At 39.5% G+C, this 25,035-nt stretch overlaps 1 protein-coding gene across 1 annotated transcript in view; it reads right to left on the bottom strand.

The window, feature by feature from the left end:
• trip4 (thyroid hormone receptor interactor 4) overlaps positions 1–22,460 on the bottom strand; it is an 80,190-nt gene extending 57,730 nt beyond the window's left edge. The window contains exons 1-11 of the mRNA XM_007548983.2: positions 22,275–22,460; positions 21,442–21,623; positions 21,159–21,289; positions 20,801–21,019; positions 20,633–20,711; positions 20,423–20,528; positions 20,122–20,337; positions 19,898–20,027; positions 19,084–19,277; positions 18,844–18,968; positions 18,236–18,327 (exon numbers count right to left, since the gene is read on the bottom strand). Coding sequence (XP_007549045.1) covers positions 18,236–18,327; positions 18,844–18,968; positions 19,084–19,277; positions 19,898–20,027; positions 20,122–20,337; positions 20,423–20,528; positions 20,633–20,711; positions 20,801–21,019; positions 21,159–21,289; positions 21,442–21,623; positions 22,275–22,354 — 1,554 coding nt within the window. The 5' untranslated portion in view covers positions 22,355–22,460. The remainder of the gene's footprint in view (positions 1–18,235; positions 18,328–18,843; positions 18,969–19,083; positions 19,278–19,897; positions 20,028–20,121; positions 20,338–20,422; positions 20,529–20,632; positions 20,712–20,800; positions 21,020–21,158; positions 21,290–21,441; positions 21,624–22,274) is intronic.
• Between the last annotated feature and the right edge of the window lie 2,575 nt (positions 22,461–25,035).

The following is a 25,035-nucleotide window of genomic DNA, read 5'->3' as shown; positions in this document are numbered from 1 at the left end:
CGAAAGGGCCAAACCAGAACAGGCATGTGGAGTGGGCTGTGCAGTCAGGAGGGGGGTTGGGGGCTAGGAAAGGGGTGGGGGGGACTGTGAGACTGGCCCCAGCATCAGCACTATAGCCAGGCCCTGCTTGGCTGCACTCAATCTCAGCCCAATAAAAAGCCCTTCATTGGCAGGGAGCAACTGAGCCAGACGGGCTGGGAGCATGTGGCTTTTAAAAATGAGGAGGGTGGATAAAGGGATGGGGGGGCAGGGAAGGGGAAGAAAGGGAACTAGAGATGGGAAAGTGACAGAGTAAATATGAGGAATACGATTCAGCAAGAAAGGTATTCTAATACGAGTCTAAGGCGACGGAGAAACACCAAGACAGAGATTTTGACAGATAGGGGACAACAGAAAAACCATCTGTGTCTTCCCACATAAGACACTTGTGAAATAGTGTCTCGGCAGCTCTGTCAAGGCTGGCCTTACCCTGGGAATGGAGAAACAGATGGGTTTGTCTATGAGCAATGGGCTACATGTGAGAGGTGAAAGGCTGCTGTTGGGAAATGGATGCAACGGCGTCGTTCACCGATCGCTCTTTAATTCATCATGTTCCCCCAAACAAAACAACCTTGTTCCTGGCATGCATCAAGCCGCCACAACCAAAAAAAACACCACTGCCCCGAGGAAACTCGGACTGGAACCCAATGAGATTCATGATGCATGAAGAGTGCGTGCGCGTGCAATTACAGATGTGCAAACACCGCACACACATGACTGACCCTGGAGTTTACATTACTTCAAATTGTTCAGTCCTTATAGTCTTTACCTATTTTTTAATGCTATGGTTGTTTTTGCAATTCACAGTGGGTCTTTGCTACTTAGCTATAGGGTATTTTAGTAATTGAGCAATCTATCGAAAATATCCTGGAATGATCAAATCATCTGATAAATTAGTTTGTTCTTGAAAAGATGTGTCCACCTTTCACCATATTGTTTTTTTTGTTCAGAACGAACCTAATCCAGCCTTTTATTTACAGCCAGTTCAGGATGTTGAAAAGTTATATGTGCCCATTTTAAGCTTTGTTGGGAACATGTATTGAAGTACTGTGTTCCATAATATTGAATAATATTAGTTTTACAACAGTATTTTATTGTGCATGTTGGTTCAAGCGCATTCTTAAAATGGGAGGTTGCACGATTCACCAATGAAACTAGAGGTTGTGATTGAAAGAATGAAAAGAAATGTTTATATAAAGAAAGAATAACCTAAAACTCGCTGTTTGTTCTATGTACTTTCAAACTCAATTTTACCCTCATCGTGCCATTCTTTTTTTTATTTGTTTTTTTATTGTCCTCTCTCACTACACCAGGTTCCATTTTATTGTGGTTTTAGTACTAAAGGAATATGCAGCTTCAAACTAAAAATGTTACGTTAAGTTAACTCTGTTTACTATAGAAATTGTTTGATTCTCTTTTTTTCAAACAGACCTGAACTGAAAAGGTTTTGTATTATTTTTTTTCCCTTATGAGCTTCAATATCTCTTAGTCACAGGTAATGTAAAGAGAAGGTGTGCAACGATAAAACGATCATCTGTAAAACACATAACTGCTTAGGGGTGTGGGGGAGAATAATACAAAGTTAAATGACATAAAGAATTGAGCCAAGAGTTCTTTGAGGAATTGTCGCAGCCCTGTATACCTCTTTATTCTTTATTTTTTTAAGAAATCTGGGTTTAGAATCAGTTTATTAGTGAAAATGTCCACAATTCCTGGTGTTTAGACTGTGTATATTTTTTAGTATTTTGTCAATCAGCAGCTGTGGTGCTGCTTTTACAATGTTGCTCCAGTTCTGTCATTACCCTAAAAACTTGCCCTCCAGCACAACCAACGAGCAACGTATCACTACTTATAAATCTTGTCATCTTATCAGCAATAGCACCTTAAAAAAAAAAAAAGCCTCTGGCAGCAGTACTGAGAATGAGTGAGGTGAAAAATAGGCAGTCAGGCCAGGCTGTGCAGTTGATATTTCTGCTGTCTCCTCTCCTCAAGGGGACAAGTCGGCTAGTGGATATTAAGCAATTTTAAAGTAAAACACCTGCTTTTTCCTAAATTGGCCTTATGCTTTTTATTACAAATGATGCAGCAGGTGAAATACATCCAGAGATCGATTCTCGGATGTTTCATCTTCATGACAGCTTTGCTTACTGGCGTTCTTGTCAATCGCGACTTGTTAGCTCAGCTTACAAATGTCAAAAAGTCATTAAGAGGGAAATTAGATCTTCAAGTTCATCTTTGTACTTTTAGACAAAGATTATATCAAAAAAAGACACAACCCACAACCAAAAAAACACCAAACAATAAGGGTTTGACTAGTCGCACAACAAGACAGTAGTTGTGTGCAATATTGTCCAAAAGGCTCAGACTGTGAACCAATAAAGCTTTTATTCTGAAATCATTTTCATACTTTCAAAAGATTCCTGAGTGTTTACTAATTTACTCCAATCTGGCCTTTGCTGGTAATGCAAACTCCCTCTTCCATCTGCTTCATATTAAAAAGCCTGCAGCAATTCAGCAGAAATACTCATTCATGTCACATTTACCATGAAACATCTGTGAAGCAAAGTGTTGAGTTTCGTTAGAAGCAACTCAAAATGATGAAACAACTGAAAAGCAGTGCTGATCAGAACAAATAAACAAATGTGGCTTTTCTATGAAAAACTGAAGAAAAGAAAAAATCAAAGTGCATATGTCGAAAACATAAAATCCCGACAGTCGTAGCAGCGCTTAAGCTCACTTGTAAAGTACAGTTGATAGCCAAATGACACGATGTATGGAAGAGTACTTGCATGCAACATGTCAAGCATAATTTCATTACTTAGTGAATAAGAGTTCTCTCTAAAAATATATCTGTCATCCTTTACAATTCATTTCTCAATGAGACAGAGATTGTACTGGCTGCTGCAGTTCCCTGCTTTTTCTCGCTGTCTGAAGATAAATCCGACCAAACTTGTCACCTCGTTTGCACACACACCTTAACAAGCTCTTACCACAAATTCTCTATACGAGATCAGGGTTTTGTGATCGCCACACCAAAACATTGACTTTATTGTCCTTAAGCTACTTAATGACCACTTTGACTTCATGTTTAGGGTTATTATTTATTGGAAGACCAAGATTCAACTTCCTACCTGATATATGTTTAGATGTTGCTTCAATATTTCCACATAATGTTCTTATGAGCTATACCAGTTCCTCTTGCTGCAAAGCAGCCTCACAACATTATGCTGCCATCCCGGTTGGGACGGTGTTTCCAGGTTTACAACGGTTCTCCAAATTTGACAATGGGCAATATGGCCACAGTTCCACTTCAGTTTCATGAGAGCGCAAGACGTTTCTCCAAAAATGAAAGCTTCTGTCCCAAACTCCAAATGATTTTTTTTTTTTACCTTTCTTTCTGAGTAATGGCTTCTTCCTCGATGAGTGGCCTTTCAGCTCATGTTGGTACAGGGTATGATTCACTATGGAAAATGACTCTGTCTTACAAGCTACCAACAGTCCTTAAATCAGGTCTCCTAACACTACATGTACAACGTAAATAGAGATTTTTGTTTTTACAATCACATTTCCTGCCATTGCATTATAATTCAGTAGTATAGCTTTTTCTAAAACAGGTAGCAAGTGGGCAGGTGCTTTTTTTATTTTTGCTAATATCAGGCATAGTTATTAGATCAAACAGGGACAAAATACCCCAGCAACCTTTCCACCTAAAACAGGGAGCGACTGAAACACTCTCCAAGTTGCACGGTGGCACGATTAAAAATTTAACACACTCCTTCACCTACCGAATCAACTGGTGTCAAGTTGGAGAGTGAACATTAATTATCCAGGAGTGTCCAACACCGGCTCCTGAATTTTTTTGTACATTATTAATATCCTCAACACAACAAGAGCCATGTCTCATTATTAGAAGCTCAGTTCCAAGGCCACGAGTTCCCAATTACTGCTCCAGTGTCTGCTCAACTGAAAAAAACATGTTAATGCCTTTTAAAATGCTTCTGAGGTGTTAAAAATGTCACAATTAGTTGGAAATAGAAACTTGGGCCCATTTTCTGAATTTCTTTAGTTAAAAATAAAGTCAATGTTTTTATTTTCTTTAACAATTTATAGTGCGTGACAATGAACTATAAAGAACCTGAAGGTTTAATGCATTATTCCACCCGTTATATTTGCGCAGTAACATATTTAGTTTGAGAACACGTCTGTAGGTCATGAATTATAGTTATTTGCATGCAAAATATAGCCGAGTTGCCAGAGTTCCCTTCAAAACAAAAGCTGGAGGAAATTAGGTTGAACTTAAATCCCTGTGCTTAATGTGCACAACAATCCTGCTTAATAGAAACAGTGTTGGTAAAGAGAAAGCCACACATTGGCCTATTTAGTCTGCACTCGTGCTGACAGGTGTTGTGAAGTCATGTGTCTTTGTAGGGAGATTCACACAGAGTTCCTCACTTCTGCCAGTTCCACTTTCCCAGCCATGTTTATGACTTCACCTCCTGTGGAGGCCCTCTGGCCAGAAGAAAACAAGACGGCCTCTCAACAGTCAGAGCTTTTTAGACTCAACAAGCGAGCGGCTGGAACTTTCCGGCGAAAAGGGCTCCTATCTTGTGCTTACAGCTGAGCTTCTGTCTGACGAGAGCAGGGGCTCTCACCAAATTCAGAAAAATGTACGCTGATTTCTAACGTGTGGCACAGAACGGAGTTTAGAGCAAGAGATGGGTTTTATTAACAAAGAGAGTGGACGGTGATAAAGGGGCGATAAATTCAATAAAAGCTTGTGTACAATGGATTCTTGAGTGAAAGTAGATTTCATTGTTGGGAAATGTAAACAGGAAAACTGCTCCTCTGTTACAAAATAGAACAGAGAAGAGAAGAGATATTTTGATGTCTAACTTCAAAGAAAATGAAAAAAAAAAAAATCTGGTAATCAAAGGCACTAAAACTTTTTTTTTTTCCACTCCAGTCTCTTTCATCCAGGTCCCCTGAACACAGGTGCTGTCAGCAAAGAGGCCGTTATGTTGAGCAAAGCTACAAACCACTTCACAGTGGGCATTTGTTGTCATAAAGTGAAAATCGAGAAGGATGGTAAAATGTATAAAGACGTCTGTCTCTTAAGGTGAATATTTGCTTTGATACACTGACACGGGAGTGCAACCCCTGCCATCTGTGTTCACTCAGTCACTGTGGGAAATAACTGCTCCTTCCTATGGAGGTTGGCAGTCTGCACAGTTTAGGCGGGGGGCATTCAGGGAAGGCAGTCCGTTGACTTTTATCCCGGGGGGAAGTTTAGGTTATCTTCATCCGTCTCTACAAAAACTTACAACATATTAAGATAAACTGACTGACGTGTGGAACGGAGAAGAATCTGTTAAGTTATGCTTTTACCTCCCGTGAGAGCTCAGATTTCTAGAATTTTAAAAGCATGGAGGACAAGATAGATACTTTAGCATTCCCTGTGTTTAAAACTTAGGCGTTTTATTTTCATCGAGGGAGTAGGATTTCATCAAACTAATCTCTCCATGCACAACTTTCATTATTGCAGCCTCTCTAGCTCCAGGAAAAGGAAGTGTTTTAAAGTGAGTTTTTTGGTGGATATCCTTTAATTGAGTGTGGAAGAGAGTAGATGGCTTGCTATGGAGGACAAGCCGTCTGACTAACTCATCATAAGAACTGCTAACAAAAACGTTATTAAAGTCTTAAAAGGCTTTGTTGTGATGACGTGCTGGCGGCGGAGTGTCAGAAAGAGCAGAAATTTTCAAGGTGTTTAAATTGTGATGTCAAAGTTCTTTTAACCCTTTTACGCCTGAATTTCAAATGTCTACCTATATATTTCTTCCTTATTTTAATTGTAAGTAGTTATTTAAATGTCCTGTGAGATGATATATTTACCCATTTATCCATAACTGGAACTTTCAATATCCAGTAAGTTATTCTAGCAATTTACCGTCTATAAAACGAGTGCCCCCAGATTAATTTCACTCTCTGCAGCCGCAGCTGTGAAATTACCGTAATAACCCGATATTGGCTGGAAAGTGCAATGACTCCCCTTTCAGAAACCACTGGAATTTTTCAGATAGCGCCAAGTGTGGCAGAATTACGGTACTGCAAATGTGGATGTGTTGCCGGCGACACGTTCCGGTTTAGAAGGCTTAAGCCATGTTTGGTATATACAGCATTTTCATAACAACTGATGGTAACATAGTTACTCAATTGTGCTATAAAATGAAACTATGTGCCTGGAAAAGACATAACACTGCCCCTTTAAACTCTAGGAAAATTAAGAATTCACTTTGATTTGATCTAAATCAAAGTGAGACACTTTTTGTTCTATGGTCTGTCTGAAAATAACACAAACAGGTTGAACTAAAGGCCAGGGAAGAGAATGGCTCTGTTGCTTTTGGGAAATTCCAATGTTATTACAGTGACATCTGGACTCAAAACGACTGGAGAAATTGCTCGGCAAAAGAGCTGCTCATTTAAATGGAAAAAAGATGTGTTCTTTCATGGTGATAACATGCCTGTTTTCCAAACACGAAGCAGAAAACACCTGGAATGCTATTCGTGCAGCGCTGACCACCGGCAATTTGAAAGGTAAGAAAATGGTGTTGCATGTAAATCAATACTCTGCTTCACACACTGAGCCTGCAAAAGCAATTCATGTCATATTTGCCCAGTGAAACCTGGCAGGGGGGCCGGTGCACCAGAGCTTTAAGAGACCTCACTAAACGTGGGAGACGGACAAGAATGAAGTAGTCACAGCTTTCATTCAAGTCAGTAAAAATGTGAATTTTCTCTCCAGTGTCGCCATGTGAAAATTGCAATATTGTTGATAAATCAAAACAAGAATTTGCTTTCAGTGTGAAATGTCAGAGTATCTCTTTTTCTGTAGTCTCCCTATCTTCATGTTTTTAAACCGCTTACTTCACTATTGTAGATGTAGCAGAAATAAGGTTAGGTGACTGTCAGGCAACACAAACCAAAATATTTTAACTCAAAATTAAAAAATGTCTCAAATCTTTAAGGAAATTTTAATACGATGTATTTAGACTGCATGTTTCATCTCAGTATCGAGCAGTTCAGAGGTTTTCCAAGCGCTAAAGCATGTCTTAGTCTTATTCATATATCACTCTGAATTAGTTGGGCATATGGGGCACACTATCTTGACGATGAAACAGATGTATGTATTGAAGAAAAATTATTTTAGCTGACAAATAATGTCACACACTCACACAAAAACATGACAACCAATTGCGTTTTGTATGACTGATCTAAAATTTTTAAGTCTAGTTTTTAATTTCACACCCCATATCATTCTCAGCCACTAGCCAAAAACACTAGCTTTTACTGGACAAAGTTAAATGAAAGCGCATGTAAATCCATGCTATTATATTGTTTCAGCAAACTGGCCCTACCAAGGGAACGTCGGCAACATTTTTCTGTTATTGTCCATTTTTGGTGAGCCTGTGGAAACCAACTCCGGTTTATGTTTCTTCACTCACAAGAGTAGCAGCCTTTGGGGTATTTTGCTGCTTCGAAGTTCAATGTGTTTTACTTTCAAAGACGGCACTGCGCCTAGCTTGGCTGCAACAACTGGTTCTTTGAGCTGCTAGTCTCTTTGCATCATCGTGAACAAAGCTGCCCATTCTCCTCTGGCTTCAGAAAGTTGTATTCATCAATTGCTCTCTGCATCGCTTCCCTTTTTTTTGGATCGCTCTCTGTAAATGGAAGCGATCCCGGTCGATCAGCAGTTTCTGAAATACTCAGAAAAGCCTGTCTGGCACCGACAGCCACGCTACATTCATAGTCACTTAAATCCCCCTTTGTTGCCATTCTGATGATTACAGAGTAGTCTTCAATACATCAAGATGCCCAAACGCAGTGAGTTGCTGCCATGCGATTGGCTGAGTCACTGTATGTGTTCCAAGCACTTGAACAAATGTACACGGGAATGTGGGCAGTGGGTGCACGCACACACACACACACACACCCACGCACACGCACATGCACGCACACGCACGCATGCACGCACACGGTCATGTCTCTGTCCCCATATATCCACCGGATTTAAGGAACTGGGTTTTATTTTTCCTTCAAACAGCAAATTTAAAAGAAAAATGTCAAAACAACAACAGCCCACTGTGCAAAGAACCCTGACTAATAATAATATGTATTATTTATAGAAGTCATAATGACTTTTACTGTGAATGCTAGCTGAAAATAAGTCCCACTTAGTGGTTTACTGGACAAGTGGAGGCTGTATTTTGCTGAACACAATGAGAGAAAGATTAATGGCACTAGAAGCACGGTTGGCCTCTCGCTCTCTCTCTCCATACTTTCCTCTCCTCTGCTGTCACTGGCAGGAAGTTGCTGAGCAGACATGTCACCCAGCAGAGTACAATTGAGTTTGTAATCTCTGACCCGCAGTGGCAGAGAGTCTCTCGCTCTCTGTCTTTCCAGTTCTCCCTCTTGAGAAGAGATTGTCGTTGTAATACTGCTGCTAGGCTGTAGCTTGGAGGGATAAACATCACTCTCCAATGAGCACACACTGGCTTACGCGACATTGAGCAATTGCATAAACACGCCTGGAGAACGCAGAAACCCCCATAATTATCTAGATTCTGTGAGGGGTAATATCTGCTCTCACATTTAGAAGGGGAAAGGCATTACGCTAAGATCTTTTACAATCCCTGATAACATCATAGCAGGAAAACATGGTCGCCTGCTGGCTTTGTGCAAAGTACTTACAGACTACGCCACACAAGTTGACACAACCTTCACTCATTTCCTTCTTCCAAAACACAGAGCTGGCACACACGCTGGCCTCATGAGGAGCCATTTTGGGGCATCGTCAACAAACACCAGATGTGAAGATGGGAGATAAATGTCAAGCATATTGATTCCATGCTTCATTAAAGCTTATTATAGGGAAGGGGAGGCAGAGTTCTGCCTGCGGCAAAGCATTAGGAAGATCACAACATTAACATCTATAGAGGTCTTATTTTATGCAAACATTGTTTAACACAGTTGGAGTTTTATTTCACAGCGAGAGCACAAACTGGCAACCCGAAGACTGTTTTCATACGGACAAAAACAAAACGGATGCTCAGCTTTAACGTTAGGACTGGGCAGGGACTCAAGTGGGAGTCACCAGTATATCAACTACGAGTAAAAATATGTTTTTACAGCACTTGACTGAAAATCAAAACAAAGGTGTGCCGAATGATAAATTTTTCTTGTTTAAATAACAGAAAAACTTGAATTGGTTCTGCTTATATACCATACTAATTATTACAGTAATAACATGGATTTATTGTTTTTTTTTGTAATTTAGATGCTGTTGGTGCAAAATATTTAACGTTATTTTTCTGTTCTGTTACTTATGAAGTAAAACTATTAATGTAGAGCAGTTAAATAGACATGTTATAGCTAGCTCATAGCTCGCTAATTGTAGCTATTAAAAGAAAGCATTATCTCAGTACAGATTCATGGTTGCTGATTTAGTTTTCAAACCACAGCTCTTTTAGTAACCAGAATTATTTCAAAGCAGCCAAAATGTGTCTAATATGCAGAAGAAAATGTAAATGCCTTGCTTAGGCAGCTAGCCGGCAGGGTACAGCAACTAATGAAGAAGCAGCGGAGCGCTATTGCTTCCCACAACCAGAGAAAACTGTAATTCTTGCACTTTACTTGGAAAGCCTTTTGAAACCTTGGAAACCTTAATACGTTAGTGCTCCCTAGTTAGTTGGGACTACAATATCATCAGCAAACTCAAGTACTTACAAAATGCTATAATTAAAAATGCTGATAAAACATTCATTAAAATTTCAATTGAAGACAGTTTATGCTGAGATAGTGAGGATATGTCTGTATATGACGTAATGCTGTGCTGATGACAGCATGGCATTAAGAAACGGCCTGGATATTTATGTAATTAACACCTGAACGCCCACTTGCACTAATTTTATGATGTTATATGTGTGTGTGTGTGTGTGTGTATATACGTTTAACCGATTCCATACAATAAATATCGCCATCACTTATCATCACTTATGTTTATATCGTATACATTTTCCTACATTGTTTGCACTGTTTTGGGGCTAGCTTTAAATCTCATTGTGCATGTGTACAGTGACAAACAATAAATTCTAATTCTAATATTTGGCTTGATGTATCAGCATGCATAAATACTCCACATCCCAAAACTGCAATACCAAGTAAAAAAATAAATATATATTCAGCTGCTCTGATTTCTAAATGTTGGCACTGGGCATATCAGTTGAGCTCCACCAATCACAAATATCAAGTTTATTAAGCCGAGAAGACAACAAACATTTATGGAGTTTATCTGAAACTCTAAATGCCAAACCTGAGTTTTTGATAACTAACTAAAGATCTGCCATCACTTGTTTACCATCATCATTCCAGTTCCTGTCAGCAGTCAATAATATCAGTCGACGGTGCAACAGTCAGGCTATACCCTGCAGGCTTTCCTGTTTATAGTCTCAAGGACTGTGAAGGAGTAATGACTACATAATGACTATAACCTCAGCGCCATTTTCCACTTAAGCAGAGAGAGACAAGACACTGTTGTAGTTTTAAAATATCTGGAGGACGACGTTTCTTTTTTTTTACACCAATGAATTAGTCAAATAGAAAAGATGATGAAAATGTTGAAATTTAGTCAACCTCTCTACACAGATTGGTGTTGAGTTACCTCTCCTTGAATGCGAGTTGTTCTCATCAAACAAGCATCAAAGGAAGCCGCCTGAAACGCGGCACGTATGGTTTTCTTTATTGCCTCATATTCCTGTGATCAGCATACAGAACGGGGAACAAAGGCTGCTAAATGAGAACACAGCGAGGGGGCCGATAATAAAGGGGCTTGAGTGTCAGCTTCCCAAACGACAGGGACTGTGACATTTAATGAAGTGGTCTGTGGACAGCAGTAGCAGGCCATTTTAAGTCTAGCAGATGGTTCGATGTATTTTTCATGCTGTGGAAAACCTGCGACTGAGGTCTGTCTGGTCGCCATCCAGTGCTGAGGGGGGCTCTTAGCTGAATGCATTCTACACAGTGCTGCAGAATCACATGATGTCTGACCTCTCTGCCATGGCAAACCGCCCAGCGAGGAAGAGGGAGGAAGGGGAGGAATGTCAGCGCATGAACGAGGTTCACCAGAAAGGCTGAAAGATGCTTGACTGACAATAAGTCCGCACGACTGTTCGACATACATAAAATGAATCGTTTATGAAGTTTCACAGTTTTACACCGCTGACCTGGGGTGGGGTTGCAATGACAGACGGGGCAGCAAAAAAGAAAAAAAAAGGCAAGTAGCTATCTTTACGGACTCGAACAATGTTACAGACAAAAACAGGGGAAGCAAAAAAAAAAAAAGAAAAAAGAAATGCCTGACTTCCCTTCCTTTGGAATGCATCCAATATATCCTGTGTGTGTTAGAGAGACAGAGTGTGTGTGCGCGAGTGTGAGAGGCATGCTGGCAGGAAGGCTTTCAGCATATAAATATCACATTACCACACAAGGAAACTCAGGCATCAGCCGGAGCTTCCAGCTCGCCTAACAAGCACGGGAGCTCCACTGTGGAGGTCAGGAGGAGAGCGCACACAAATGGAATTCCACAGGAACCAGCACTTCTTTTAACAGATAAGTGGCTACGGGTTCAGAGCTGTGTGATGTGGTCTTAGCCTGGCTCCAGTTATCTCACATGTGCTTGTGCGTTCGATCCCGCCGAGCTGCAAAACAAGAACGGATTAAAAACACGCGGTGATAAAGTATTACACCCAACAACTTACAGCCTTGTTAAAATTAAAGAACATTGCACTCATAAAAAATGAAAAAAAATAAAATAAAATAAAAATGCCAGCGAGTGAGAGGGAATTACCCAGAACAAAACAAACCATTTCAAAGTATCCGACACACATACACACAACCGTTCATTGAAAAAGACATCTGATGATTCCCAGTTTAGTCTGCCGCAGAAGAACTACGTCAAACAAAACCATCTCCAGCGCCGAGAAGAACGAGGAGTCGAACGCCAGATGGCCTGGCCCAAACAAAACCCCTGATCTCATCAACACTGAGTCAATCTGGGATTACACTAAGAGACAGAAGACAATGAGACGGCCAAGATCCACAGAGGTATGGCGGTGCTGTGAATGGCCTACCTGCCAAAGGGTGACAACATTAAGCACCGATTTGATTCGGGTGTTGTGTTTTTGCGTGCGTGCGTGTGTGTGTGTGTGTGTATTCTCTGCACTTTTCCTGACCTTATAAGAGGATTATTTAAAAACCATGCATGAGTGTAAAGGTTCTTCGATGATTAACAAAACAAATGACTGATAAAATCTTTCCTCAAACATTTGCACTAGGGTCAAGGTCCAATCTTTTCATTTATAGGAACCAGTGTGTGACAATACCAATATTATTACTAAAGTGTTATGGTTTTGTCTACTTTTTCCATGGAAAAAAAAAAAAAGAGAAAAAGTTCACCATTTCAATTGCTGGAAAAACCAAATGTTTTTCCAAATGTTTCTTCTATCTGGAAGTAAGATTAATGTTTTGAAGTGACCATGCCAGTGTTGTGAATCCATTTCCATTCACTTTGTTCTATACCCCAGTTTCACCGGCAGCTAAAATGACCCTCAGCAGTTTTAAGCACTGTGCTCGACCGCTGGTGCAGCTTTCTTGGGGTTAAAAACCTCCCCTTCACTTCTGCAAACATACTTCTTGACATTGTGGCCAGACAGCTCAATTTCTTGTTTCGTCTGACCGTAAGTCTTTTCTCCAGAAGTCTTTTGGCTTTTCTGTGCGAGTAGCTGCCAATTTAAGTCAAACTTTGAAGGTACTAATTTTGGAGCAGGCACTTCTTTTTTGGTCAACACCCTCTGAATCTATAAATACGACACACTTGCTTCATTGTGGATAACGACACCAAGACATGATTCTTAATTTCACCTGGGCTGATTTTTAAACATCCTGACCATTTTCCTTTAATCTTAGAATGATTATGGGGTCAGATGGTTAAAACCTAAACACAACTCAATTTAAATTATTAATACGGTGCCAATTCACAATAAAAGTCGTCTCAAGACACTTCCCCCCCAAAAAAAAATCATTTCTATTCAATCACACATTCCCTCCAATTGATCCTCGTTATTAAACCTTACAATATGCTCAATTAATTGAGGATACTGAACTCAATTGAATGTTCCAACAGGACAGTGATTCCAAAAACATCTCAAAATGGGTTTTGGAATGGATAAAACTGACTTCTGTGAAAGGCTGGACTTAAACTATATTTTTGAGTCTATGCAGAGCATCTAATCTCTGATTTGCGTTGATGAGAAAAACAAGCAAAAGAAAGGCAAAGCAAAGCGGTGATGACGAAATTCTTAGAGACAGAGGGAAATTATTTCAAGGTGTCAGATACGGCTATGATGCTAAATCAAATTGTTTTTTATATATATACACACACACAACATTTTCTTTACAACAGAAAATGCTGTCATTGAGCAGCATTTTAACAACTTAACAGAGGTTAACAACCTTTTGTTGACCTTGTTAACAACAGAAGGTAACATAGTTAGTTGATCGTCCTACGAAACGGCACTGTGTGCCTGGAAAATGTATAACGCCGCTGCTTTAAATACAAAGAAAACACCGATTAACAACCTGATTTGTTAAGCAAGAGACCTGGCAATAAAAACACCAAACAGCACAAAAATTGTCTTGGCTGAGTCTTCCTTTAAAATATTAGAAACGTGCACTGGGGTGCTCCTTTATACATGACACCAATACAATGCAAATGCAATCAAAATTAATGGAAAGCGATTTATTTCTGAAAATGTTAACTGGTCCTGGTCGGCGACGACGGTGACTGAGCATTTCAAACAGCAGGACTCTCTGAGCGAAGCAGCTAAATTGAAAGCAGCTTTCTCTCTAGGTTATTCAAACATGTGCTTATCCTCTTACCGCACCTTAAATAATCTTCCTCCTTTTACTTCTTTCTATTTGCTGTTGTTGTCTTCAGTCAGCAGAATAAAATTAGCTCTGTTCGTGCAGCGTGTGTTTTAGAGGTCAGACGTGAGTCGACACCAGCTGATGGAAACCATTCAGAACAAGTCATGTCTCAAATATGTGTGTATCTCACATTTCCTCCCGGGATGGGGGATGTGTTATGTCAGACTTCAACGCTGAGTACCTGTGGTTAATAAAATACGCTCATGAGCTTATTCAACATCTGCGAATGATGCAAAACTGTTTCGACATCATTTCATACTGAGGATCTTTGGATAGTTACAACAATCCCACTTGACTCAACACAAAACAGAAAAAAAGTACAAATTGTGCCATGCAAACCTCCTCTAAAGCCCCTCATATGATCTCTAAATAGAAATCAGACCTTTACTGAGATCTCCTGCAGGTGTGAACCCATAAAATGTGTTCTAACGTAGACGTGTCTGACATGTGCAGCCCAAAGTTAACAAACTTTTTTTTTTTTTTTTAATTTGCCTGAATGACGGAGACTAAACTATGTCAACCCGGTCATCCAATGCAGTGATGAAATCAGCCTTTTCTAATAACTGCTTTCCCCAAGCTAAAAGTTGGTTTTATGTTATTAAAAAAATTAAGCCGACAAGACAAGTGCAAATTACTTGGGAAGCCTCCTGATTAGTAATCATAGTCCACTTCTGTGTACTTTAATCTCAGTTTCTAAATAGGTTTGAAGCAAAGTTAAGCAATAAACAAAAACCCAAGAAAATCAGCAAGAAGGTCCGTAGTAGCACTGGAAAAGCTGCAGAGATCCCACAACTCATCTGGGAGAATCTGATGAAAATTCACAAATTTGGCCTTTATGGAAGAGCAGCAAAAAAAAAAAAAAAAGCCATTGCAAAAGAAAACCAAAAGCCAATTTGCAGTTTGCCATGAGGATACATGGAAAACGTGAATGAATGTGGTCCAAAAGGTCAATTTTGGTAGCCTGCATGCAAAACATGTGTGGAAGAAAACTAATACGACACTACCTGAAAAGCTTTTGATTGGAGCAGAAATGCACCTTAAATCACAGCAGTGACCCTAAACATGGAGCCAGAACTGCAACAGATCAAAGCATATCCATGTGCTAGAATGGCCTAGTCAAACCCCAGAACCAAATCTGTGGCAACATTCCAAAATGGCTCCTTCTACACATTATCCATTCTATCTCGCAAAGAAGAATAAGCTTTGCACAGGTAAGTTGGTGCACACATGCCACACTTTTCAGATTCTTAATCTGTTAAAAAGGTTTAAAAACCAAAAAAAAACTCAGAATCACTTTTACACACTACCTTACGTTGGTCTATTACATAAAATCCCAGTAAAATACATTGAAACTTCCGATTCTCATGTGACATAATGTGAAATCTAGGGGTGTGAAAACCTTTGCAAGACACCATATATTATCCCCACCACCCTCTGCCAGTCGAGCCTCTCCACCCCGCTGCTGAGTGAGCATCGAGGAGTGAGAGAGGAGAGAGGCAGCACAGATCATAATGGCTCACAAATGATCAGTGGTAGTGGGGGATGGGGAGCTGGATGGAGTGAGAGATTATCTGGAGGACGGATCAATACAGCAGTCAGTTTCTGACTAGAGAAAGAATCGGTGCAAGTCAAGCCAACGAAATCCCTGCTCGGCCCAGGTTTGCTTTCTATACTGTCCGCTTCTATACTCTTACAGTTGCGGTGCTGATCTACGCAGCAGCGCCCCAACAGGGGAACGACTGCTACGGCACATGGACGACATTAAGTGGTGATACCGTTCTTAGCATTTTTTTTTTCTTTTTACACATATATAAATTTTTAGTGCCTCACTCATGTCTTTCCTGATCTGCCCACATTCTACTTTCTCTGAATACATTTCAGACATCACTTGGGACAGATTTAGAAAAGCCTGAAGAATAATGGCTGTTTGTCCTTCACCACCCCTCTTTTAACCACCCACAGCTGCCAGCTCAGGACAGTAAATCCTACACCTCACCCACTCACACTGCCTAGCAGCACAGCTATGTGCTACTATGCACCAACACAACGCGCCTCCTTGGAACTAGAAAGGAAGCGAGATTAAAAGGCTAAATGGATAATAGATGCTACTTTTTCCACCAAGTTGAATGAAATGTGCGTTAAACTTCAGCTTAACACCATCGTTAGGCGTTTGGTGGTGTTATTTCTCTCTGGTTGACTCTTTTTTTTTTTTTTTTTTTTTTTTTTTTTTTTTTTTTTTTTTTTTTTTTTTTAAACGGGGGCCATTATATGTGCTCGCACGTGCGTGTGTGTGTGTGTGTGTGTGTGTGTGTGTGTGTGAGGAGGGGTTATTTATGGCTGCTCAGTGCAAGTGGACACATACACACAGATGCACACACACACACACCCTTTCACGGGATGAAAGGGCAGTCACACAGCCTGCAAACATGATTTTACAGCCCTGGGTGGAATGAGTGGTGGAGGAGAGAATGAGAATGAAGCACAAAGGGGGGGGAAAAAAAGCCCTTAAATTTACAGGTCCCAGCAGTCAGAATGCAATCGTGTCGCAGCACACATTCTGAAAGCTTTTCAGACACAAGACAACCGGCTGTATGCAGAAAGACGCATGTGTGTGTGTGTGTGTGTGTGTGTGTGTATTTGAAACTGGGTCTTAAAGACACATGAAAACATGAGTAGAACATGGCTCAAAGAAAAGCACAGATGCTTTTTTTGTTTTTATTCCTTTTTTTTTCTTTCCCGTCCCTTGAGCCTGTTTTGCAACAGGAGACAATTTCCATATGTGATCGGCTCCAGTCTAATATAGTAAACAAGTGTGTGCAAACATCTGCGAGAAAGCTGGTAGCTTTGCAAGACTGGAGTATATTTGTTCAACATGCCCCCCGCCCCCCTCTAAAAAAATAAAATAAAAAAAAACGTGCCAGTACACAGGACCATCACAAAAACATTAGCTGCATAATTAAAATGAATTGCATCTGATTACTTCACTTCATTCACTGAAATGGTGGAAATAAAAACAAATTAAAAACGGTCTCTGCACTATTTTTGCATCAGTATCTATTGGTATTACAACATCAAACTTTATTAGAGGCATAAAATAGAATACAGACAATTAAATTGACTGCTAATTTGATGACGCTTCAGGAATATAATTTTGAAAGCCTTTATGTGCATGTAAAACACGAAGACTTCAGTAGCTGACGACGCAGCAAAGCAAAGCAGGGCAGGCATTTCTTTTTCAGAAATGCTTGGACAGAAACGAAGGAGGACTGAACTGCAACGTAGAGACATAAATATAAAGCTACACCTTCAAAAAAAAACTCTACATCACTAGTATTACTAGCAGTATTGCTACTAAAGCCAATATTATTTATTCATTTATTTAAAAGGTCACAGAGATTTCCAATGAAAAAAATCAGTTGTTATGAATATTAGAAGCTCTTCTTAAATCTCTAATAAACATTCAGTATATTAATGACACAGAAAATGGATGGTAAACATAGAAACGTTTAAACAACAAAAAAAACGAGTTCAGTTTCAGAGGCAAATCAGTTCAGATTAGTTTAAACTTGCCAACCGTGCCATAATTTATGCTAAATAGAAATAAAAGCTTAAGTTAGAGATTTGTAAGCTCATGAAGGCAGAAAGTAGAATCACAATGCATCTTTAGAGAAAAGCCACTTTCATCTACTTTAAATCCTTTTTTTTCCCCAATTCCCCAAACGAAGAGTGACTGTTGAGTGTTTAACTATCAGATTTATAATGGTGCAGTGAAGAAGCCTGGCATTCAGTTCCTGTGGCGCATTCTGCCTCTGCTGGGAGAACATATGATGCGGCAAATAAAAAGCAGCGCAGTCTGACCTCTGCTGGCAGGAAATTATACTGCAGCCGTCGTTTAAACATGATCACACTTTCTAGGTTAATAGTAGATCGGATTTTTATTATTATTATTATTATGATTTGAGTCGCCTATTTAAAACTGTGTCCTTTCTGAAGCTAGTCAGAAAGTGTGAGACACAATTTTCCAGCCTCTGGTGTAAACACAGAACATGAAGAAACACGAGAACAAAATCAACAGTTCTTAAATTTTAATCACGAAATAGTGCTCAAGTGTTGCAGTGCCTTTCAAAATGAGTATAACCAGAGGATGTGATTGACCAACCTGTTGTCTGAACTGCTCCTGAGACAGGCACTCGGTCACGTTAACGCAGCCCAGCAGACATCCGGTGGGATAATCTTTGGGAAAGTTTGGCTCTGAAGAGACGAGGAGAGCAGCAACATCAGCTACGGACACGTCAAACTATTGTTCGCACCACTTTCCACCTATTCCCAACTGAGCAAAAATAGCAGAACATTTTGAGAATTACTGAAATTAAAAGTATAAAATTAACCCATTTTTTTAAAAAAAGACGCTGTTAGAACTTTTGTCTGTGGAAAGGAAAATATTACTTAACATAATAACCATCTGCTACATTATTCACAAATATTTATTTTTTAACTTTCCTGTGAAAAACTAGTAGAAATATCGAGGTATAAAATACTTATCTACCTCAACCTTTGACCCAAACACAGTTGTGAATTAAACATGTTTCAACTGGCGTTTAGGGGCTTTAAAACATCATCTGTATAAAGGGATACGTGTTTCTTTTGTTTGTGTTTCTATTTTGCGTCAGTAGCTTTTTAATGATCCTGAACACTTAAACAAATTCTATTAGTAATTATGATCAACCCAGTGTTTGTTGACTTATTTCTGTCATAAGTTAGTCGGACCTCTCTTGTAGATGTGGCGGTACATTTGTTCCACCTCAGCGATCTCCTGAGCTGTGGGTTTTTTGGCTGCAGCAGCGATCCAAAGGCGACCTCTGTGCGACGTGTACCAGGTGCGACCTTCTACCCTGCATTCACACAAGATGCAAAATCTTTAACATTGAGTGTATACATTTTTTTTCTAATAGGTACTAAATAAAAGGTGTTGCTTATTTTGAAAGATGTATATCTGTCCTTGTTTACCTCTTAATGCCTTTGACCAGCAGTGAGGCCCACGGCTGATGCATACTCAGACACCAGCCTCCGTCAGAAATCTCCTGCAGCTCTTTGTCTTGGAGTCTCAACCTGTGGCGCTCCTCTCCTCCTTTTTCTTCTGTCAAGTTTTTCCTCTGCTCCATGGGTTGCTTTTGGCGTTCCCTGCCTCCAATGTCCACCCACTAGGTTTAAATAAAAAAAAAAGCCAAAATGTATTACAAATCCTTCTTATAGCTTAAGAAGGATTTTTTGCGAAAGAGATCCACTGATAAATTGGCAGATTTTCAGTTTTATGAGGCCTGATTGATGATCAGCGAAGTGGAAACTTAGAAATCCCTTTTCTGCTCACTAAATTAGCCACGCTAAGAGCTATCTGAGGTAGCAACTCCTCTTCTTGATGCATCACCAAGGTGTTTAAAAATCAATATATGGGAAATGTGCAGCGTCTGCTGTTATGGCATCGAAACAATTTAGCTGTAGCTTCCTAAAGACTTTCCAATCACTTTAAAAAAAAATCTTCTAAGACATTTAAAATGCTGCAATGTTCGTGACTCACCAAAACTTACAGCATCTCTGACACAGATTCTGAATGCATTGTACTCAAATAAATAACCTACATTTATTGCACCTCAAGCAGCTTTACACGATATGCATCTTATCAAACACATGGATCGAAATAACAATAGAGTGAGATACACTGTGCAGCCGTAAACATCACTGCTTACCAGGTCATTTTCTAAAAATATAAAGAAACAACATAACTGCCTTTATCTGGTTACTTTGTCCTTTTAATGCGACCTACTTCTGGCGCAGACAGCATAATGTTTGGGTTGACCAGCTCTCTGAGGTTCTGCTTTCCACTTCTTCTTTCAGGATCTCCAGGGGTCTGTGGCGTTGACCCACTGTTCATGCTTTTGAGGGTCTCATCCAGCCTAAAAAATAAAACAATTCCAAAAATGTTAAATGTTTCTATTGTTTGGGCTTCAAGCCGATATAAAACATAAAAGCGCAGACAATCGATCTTACTTTCTGTAATACTCATTCATATCGTTCCCCTCGTCGATGACTTGTCTGCCAGCGAAATCCAGAGTGATCTTCCTGTCCTTACGAGAGGCGTGGCGAAGTTCTCGCAGGTCTTCTTCCATTTTCCTCATCTTCTCTCTCTCATTGGGCGACAGCCACTGATTGGACTCGGTAGCAAAGTAATCCGACTCGTCGTCCAGCACCTGCGTCCTCCTGACACTGCAGTTGAACGGGGCAGTGAATTAAAACGGGTGGGTTGTGTTCACAGCAGTGAACCTGCTCATTTCTGAGCGTTTTAAGATACCTGTTCCTGTCAAATTCCAGCAGTTTGTCTTTGTGCTGAACTGCTTTCTCCAGCCCGGCTTTCAGTTTGGCTTCCTGATGTGGAAGAAGCTCCCTTTCTCCAGCATCTGGCAACGACATATACAAAAACAAAACAAGACAATCTTTGCAGATGACACGACTTAGAAACGTGATACTTCTTGAGCTCAGTCTGAGAAGTTTGGGCCCTGACCTCCCATAAGCTTCTTTCTGAGTTTTTGACTTTTGTTGGAGTCTCGCTGTAGAATCTCCTGCTCCTCTCTAGTGCAAACCTGAAATAAAGATGCACAAATTTTATTTTTTTTTAAATTGTTAACAAAACCTAAAAGCTAGGAACGTTACTGGAGCTAAATTTGCTCACCAGGCTTCCACAGAAGAGGCAGGGTCCCGAGCCCTCCTGGTCGCACACAATTCGCCCGCAGCTGAGGCAGTTGTTGATGAGCGCGTGCTTCTGGGCGAGGCACTCGCAGGCGTGCCGACCTGGGAGTAGGACAGCCAGCTTGTCCTGACCCTCTTTAGCGTAGAGATTGACGAACTTGGTTTTCTTCTTAGTTGAAGAAGTGTTGCTGTTTTCCTGGGCCTGGAAAGACATTGACCAATCAGCTGATCATCAACTGTTAACCACGTTTTTTTTTTTTCATATATACATATATATATGTAAATGGAAGTAACTAAAGCATAAAAGTAAAGCATATAAGAAAACAGAGATGTGTGCTCACCCTCATCAGATCCATGGGGGTTTTCACTGGCTCTGGTTCAGGCTCCGTTTGGCTCGCAGTCACCACTTCCTGTTTGTTACGTCCTTTACGCTTGGACTTCTTCTGGGTATCTTTGGTGAAGTCTTGCATATCTGTAAAAACAATAACATAAATTTAAGAAACAAAAGATATTAATATTTCAGGTTGGCTTTCATAGGTTCTTTCGCTCTTTTTAATGGAACTGCAGGTTGTCAGAGTAGCATTTCTTTTGAGAAACACATTAACTGGATACTTATTGTCCTACCTGCTGGTGAAGCGGACTCCTTGAGAAGGAAAAGACCGGCTGTATCCCCACTCTGTCTTTGAGTCTTCTTCCATCTGAGTAGGAGCTCATCTATAAACTGGCCTTTTTTTCCATCAGTGCCCTGCAGAAGATCTCCCACGTACTCCTCGATCTCCTCGGGTTTTTCGATGGAGAGAATATACCTGGGAAATCACAGAGATTTTTTTTAAAAGTTGATAATCTTCTCACAATTTTTCATTAAAAGTTATGCTTCCTTTTCTTTTCCTAGAAAGTTTTAAAAGATTTATGAAGCAAGAGAGAGAATTTATACTGTATGTTATTATAGATATGTAAGGCAGAAAGGTATTTTTTAAACTTTGCGTGGTACAACAGGTATATTTTAAAAATGATCTTGGTTCTCTCAATCTTGCAAGCTGATTATCAAATGAAGTTGTATCACACTGTATCACATTTTATTTTTGAAGTAGAAAAGCCTAAACACTAATGACAACAATACAGCTAGAGGGTACAGGACTGTCATCAGCTTAGTGATGACAGTCAGTAAATGTTCATTGAAATATGAACATTTAAAACGGATTTAACAAAAGCCGAACTTTCAGAAATGAGGGGCTAACGGTTAGCTGGAAGATAGCTGATAAACGTGTTAGACAGCTGTTACAGTAATGAAAATAATAATAAAACATGAAATGGTTACAACAAAACGTCTACTCACGTAATTTCCCTTTACACAGAACCTATTTTTATTAACAGGCCATATCAGTATAGCACCATCATTCAATTAGCTAGCTTCCAGCTTGTGATAGACAGTCTTAAAGGAAATATTTAACACTTACTGGACAATGTCTTCACATGCCTCCAAGCCAAATTTGTGATGTAATTGGTCAACGCACCACTGCAACAAGGCATCAGACATTTCACCAATAACGAAGCTAAAGCGAGCTAAGAAAACACCAAGACACCAAATCTAACGTTTAATTCGTGAACAAGTTTCTAGTCGGAAAGATATTGATGGCGCACACAGTGTCGCTCGCAACTGAGCCAACTCAATCTGACAACTTTGTTGAATATTAAAACGTGTGACCGTCAGGTACTTTGGATTTTTGTCTTTTCCTTTTTATATTCCTTCACAGTCACCTAATTTGACTCTAAAATCATATTGGCATATATACGATGCATAAACTGGGATTATTACATTTCTTTTTACAATAAAAAAAAACACTAAATATAATGAAAATGTTCCTGTACACGAAATGTTTGCCCAAATTATTAAATGTTTTTTTAACAAATGCTTAGTAAAATGGAAAAAAAAATAGGGAAAAAACGAGCAAAAAAAATGTACTAGGGGAAAGCTTTCAGTGACAACAATCATGGCCAAATTACTCGGATCTCGGAAGCAGTCCTAATTCCCATCAAAACTTTCCCGAGTTTTTACCGAAAGATTGCCTTCCAGTTTGTTGGGTCTCACGTGGAACATTTAGCAATCTGAAACTTTTCATAAATTATAACCTAGGAGCATATTTTCCTTTAATAAGGATCCACGAACTACAGATTATTTTAAATTTTTTGATGATTGTATTTGTTATGTACAGCCACAAGATGGCAGGTTTGTTTCGCCAGCTATTTTTTTAGTGCCAAGGGTATATAAACATTTTCTTTTAATGTTAAGTATTTTAGATTTTGCTCTGACATAGCAATATACAGTACCTTTTCACACCCTTTGAAACAATTTACAGAGGATGCTGCTGAAATAACCTCCTGAAGCATATTGAACCTCCTGCTTCAATATGTCTCACTACATTGAAGCCTTGTTTATAATTACTAAAAGAAAAAAAAAATCTCACTTTCTTAGTTTTCCTTTTTCAGTGTGCAACAGTTCAAATTCATGGTTTCATTTATATATGGAATATGGAGTGTAAATCCATGTCATTTTTAAGGTGCAGTACCAATAAAGGACTCCAGTTTCAAGAAAAAAAAAACATTTATTAAATTGTTCAGTGAACAAGAGCAAACACTGAAATGTGATGATAAAAACAAAGTCGATCATTCTGACATCAATAAAGTCCTAGGATAAAATTATGAAGCAACAATTAAAAATAGACTATAGCAAGGAGCTTATCTATATAGAAAGGCAAACAACATTGCAATTTTTTTACTTCAGTTTTTAATATTTACATGATGCAAGATACTGTAGCTGTTTTAGATATCATATATCCAATGTACAGTTGTGTTAAAACTGATAGTAGTATGATTAAAAAAAAAGAGTAAATTTCACCATTCTTATAATAGCCATTATTTCCACGCACACAAAAGCATTGCAAACACTGTTAACATTCTACTTTAAATCAATGCAGTAAGAAAAGCATCAAATTTATTCCCAGTATATAGAAAGTAAAGGTAAGAAACATTACGCCGTTCAACAAAATACCAGAGCCTGCACTGCTATTTAATAACTGGAGTGGTAATCATTCTCATCATGTAATATACTGAAAATGGTTGAAAATTAAGCTTTCCTGCGAATTAATGAGCTAATATTGAGCTGGATGGCTGCTGCTGCTTCTGAAAACTGTGGCACATCAGTTTTTAATGAACAACCAACTTCTGGAACCAGTGAACAGCTATTACAAAGCAGGATGATAGGACTCTATTCCACAATCTTACATATCTTAGTTTTACCACTGAAACAGCATGTATGATGTCACCCTACATGATTTTTGTTGAATTAAGGTCGAGGCATTGGGTTGGCTGTTATATAACATCACGTTGTTGGTTTGGGACCATGATGCTGCTGGTTTTACTGGTGTGTTTGGGGTCACTATGTTGTTGAAACATCAATCTCAAGGGCACTTCCTCTTTGACAGAAGACAACAAAGCCTCTTCTGGCACGTTTATGAATTCAAACTGATCCATGATATGCAGTGATGTGTGATAAACAGGCAAGACACCACAGTAAGAAATATCCCCATAGCTTGATGCCCAACCCACAATTCCTCACAATTGGTCTGACAGGCTTTCCAGACTCAGAAGGAACGGTGTTGGTTTTATTGGTTCTAAAAAAAAAGATTGGCGACATTTTTCTTTAGGCCAGTCGATGTGTATTTCTGGCTAACTAAGGATGAATTCACCAAAAGTTGCTCATGATGGTTTTAGCCCATTCCTCTTTCAAGAAGCTGATTGGAGAGCATATAATGAATCACGTAAAACAATAAAATGACCTTAAAATGGTAGCCAATATCAGAAAGACACCGAAGAAAACGGAAAACTATTGTGCCAATGGACCACTGAGTAGACAAGGTAGCTAAGATTCAGCAAAATGTTCAGCTTCATGTTGGCTAAATAAGGTCTACAGTTTATTATGACAACTGTGATGATCAGAAAACACCAATGTGAAGCCTTGCTGCTTTTGAGAAGCTCTGACAAACCTTGGGTGGGGAAAAACATCCTGGGCTGAAGATGTTTAACCCCTTAGCTGTGACGAGGACACCGTTGTCCCCATGGACCCACTGACTTACACTGTTTTTGGGGTGACAGTTAAGGGCTTTTAAATAATGTAACGTATGTAGTAATCCAAATGTTTCAAACCCGAATGGCGTCACT

This window comes from Poecilia formosa, unplaced genomic scaffold (assembly GCF_000485575.1).
Source record: "Poecilia formosa unplaced genomic scaffold, Poecilia_formosa-5.1.2 Scaffold29, whole genome shotgun sequence".
Classification (NCBI taxonomy): Eukaryota; Metazoa; Chordata; class Actinopteri; order Cyprinodontiformes; family Poeciliidae; genus Poecilia; species Poecilia formosa.
Note: the sequence above shows the minus strand (reverse complement) of the source record. Positions and strands in the feature narration are given on the sequence as shown.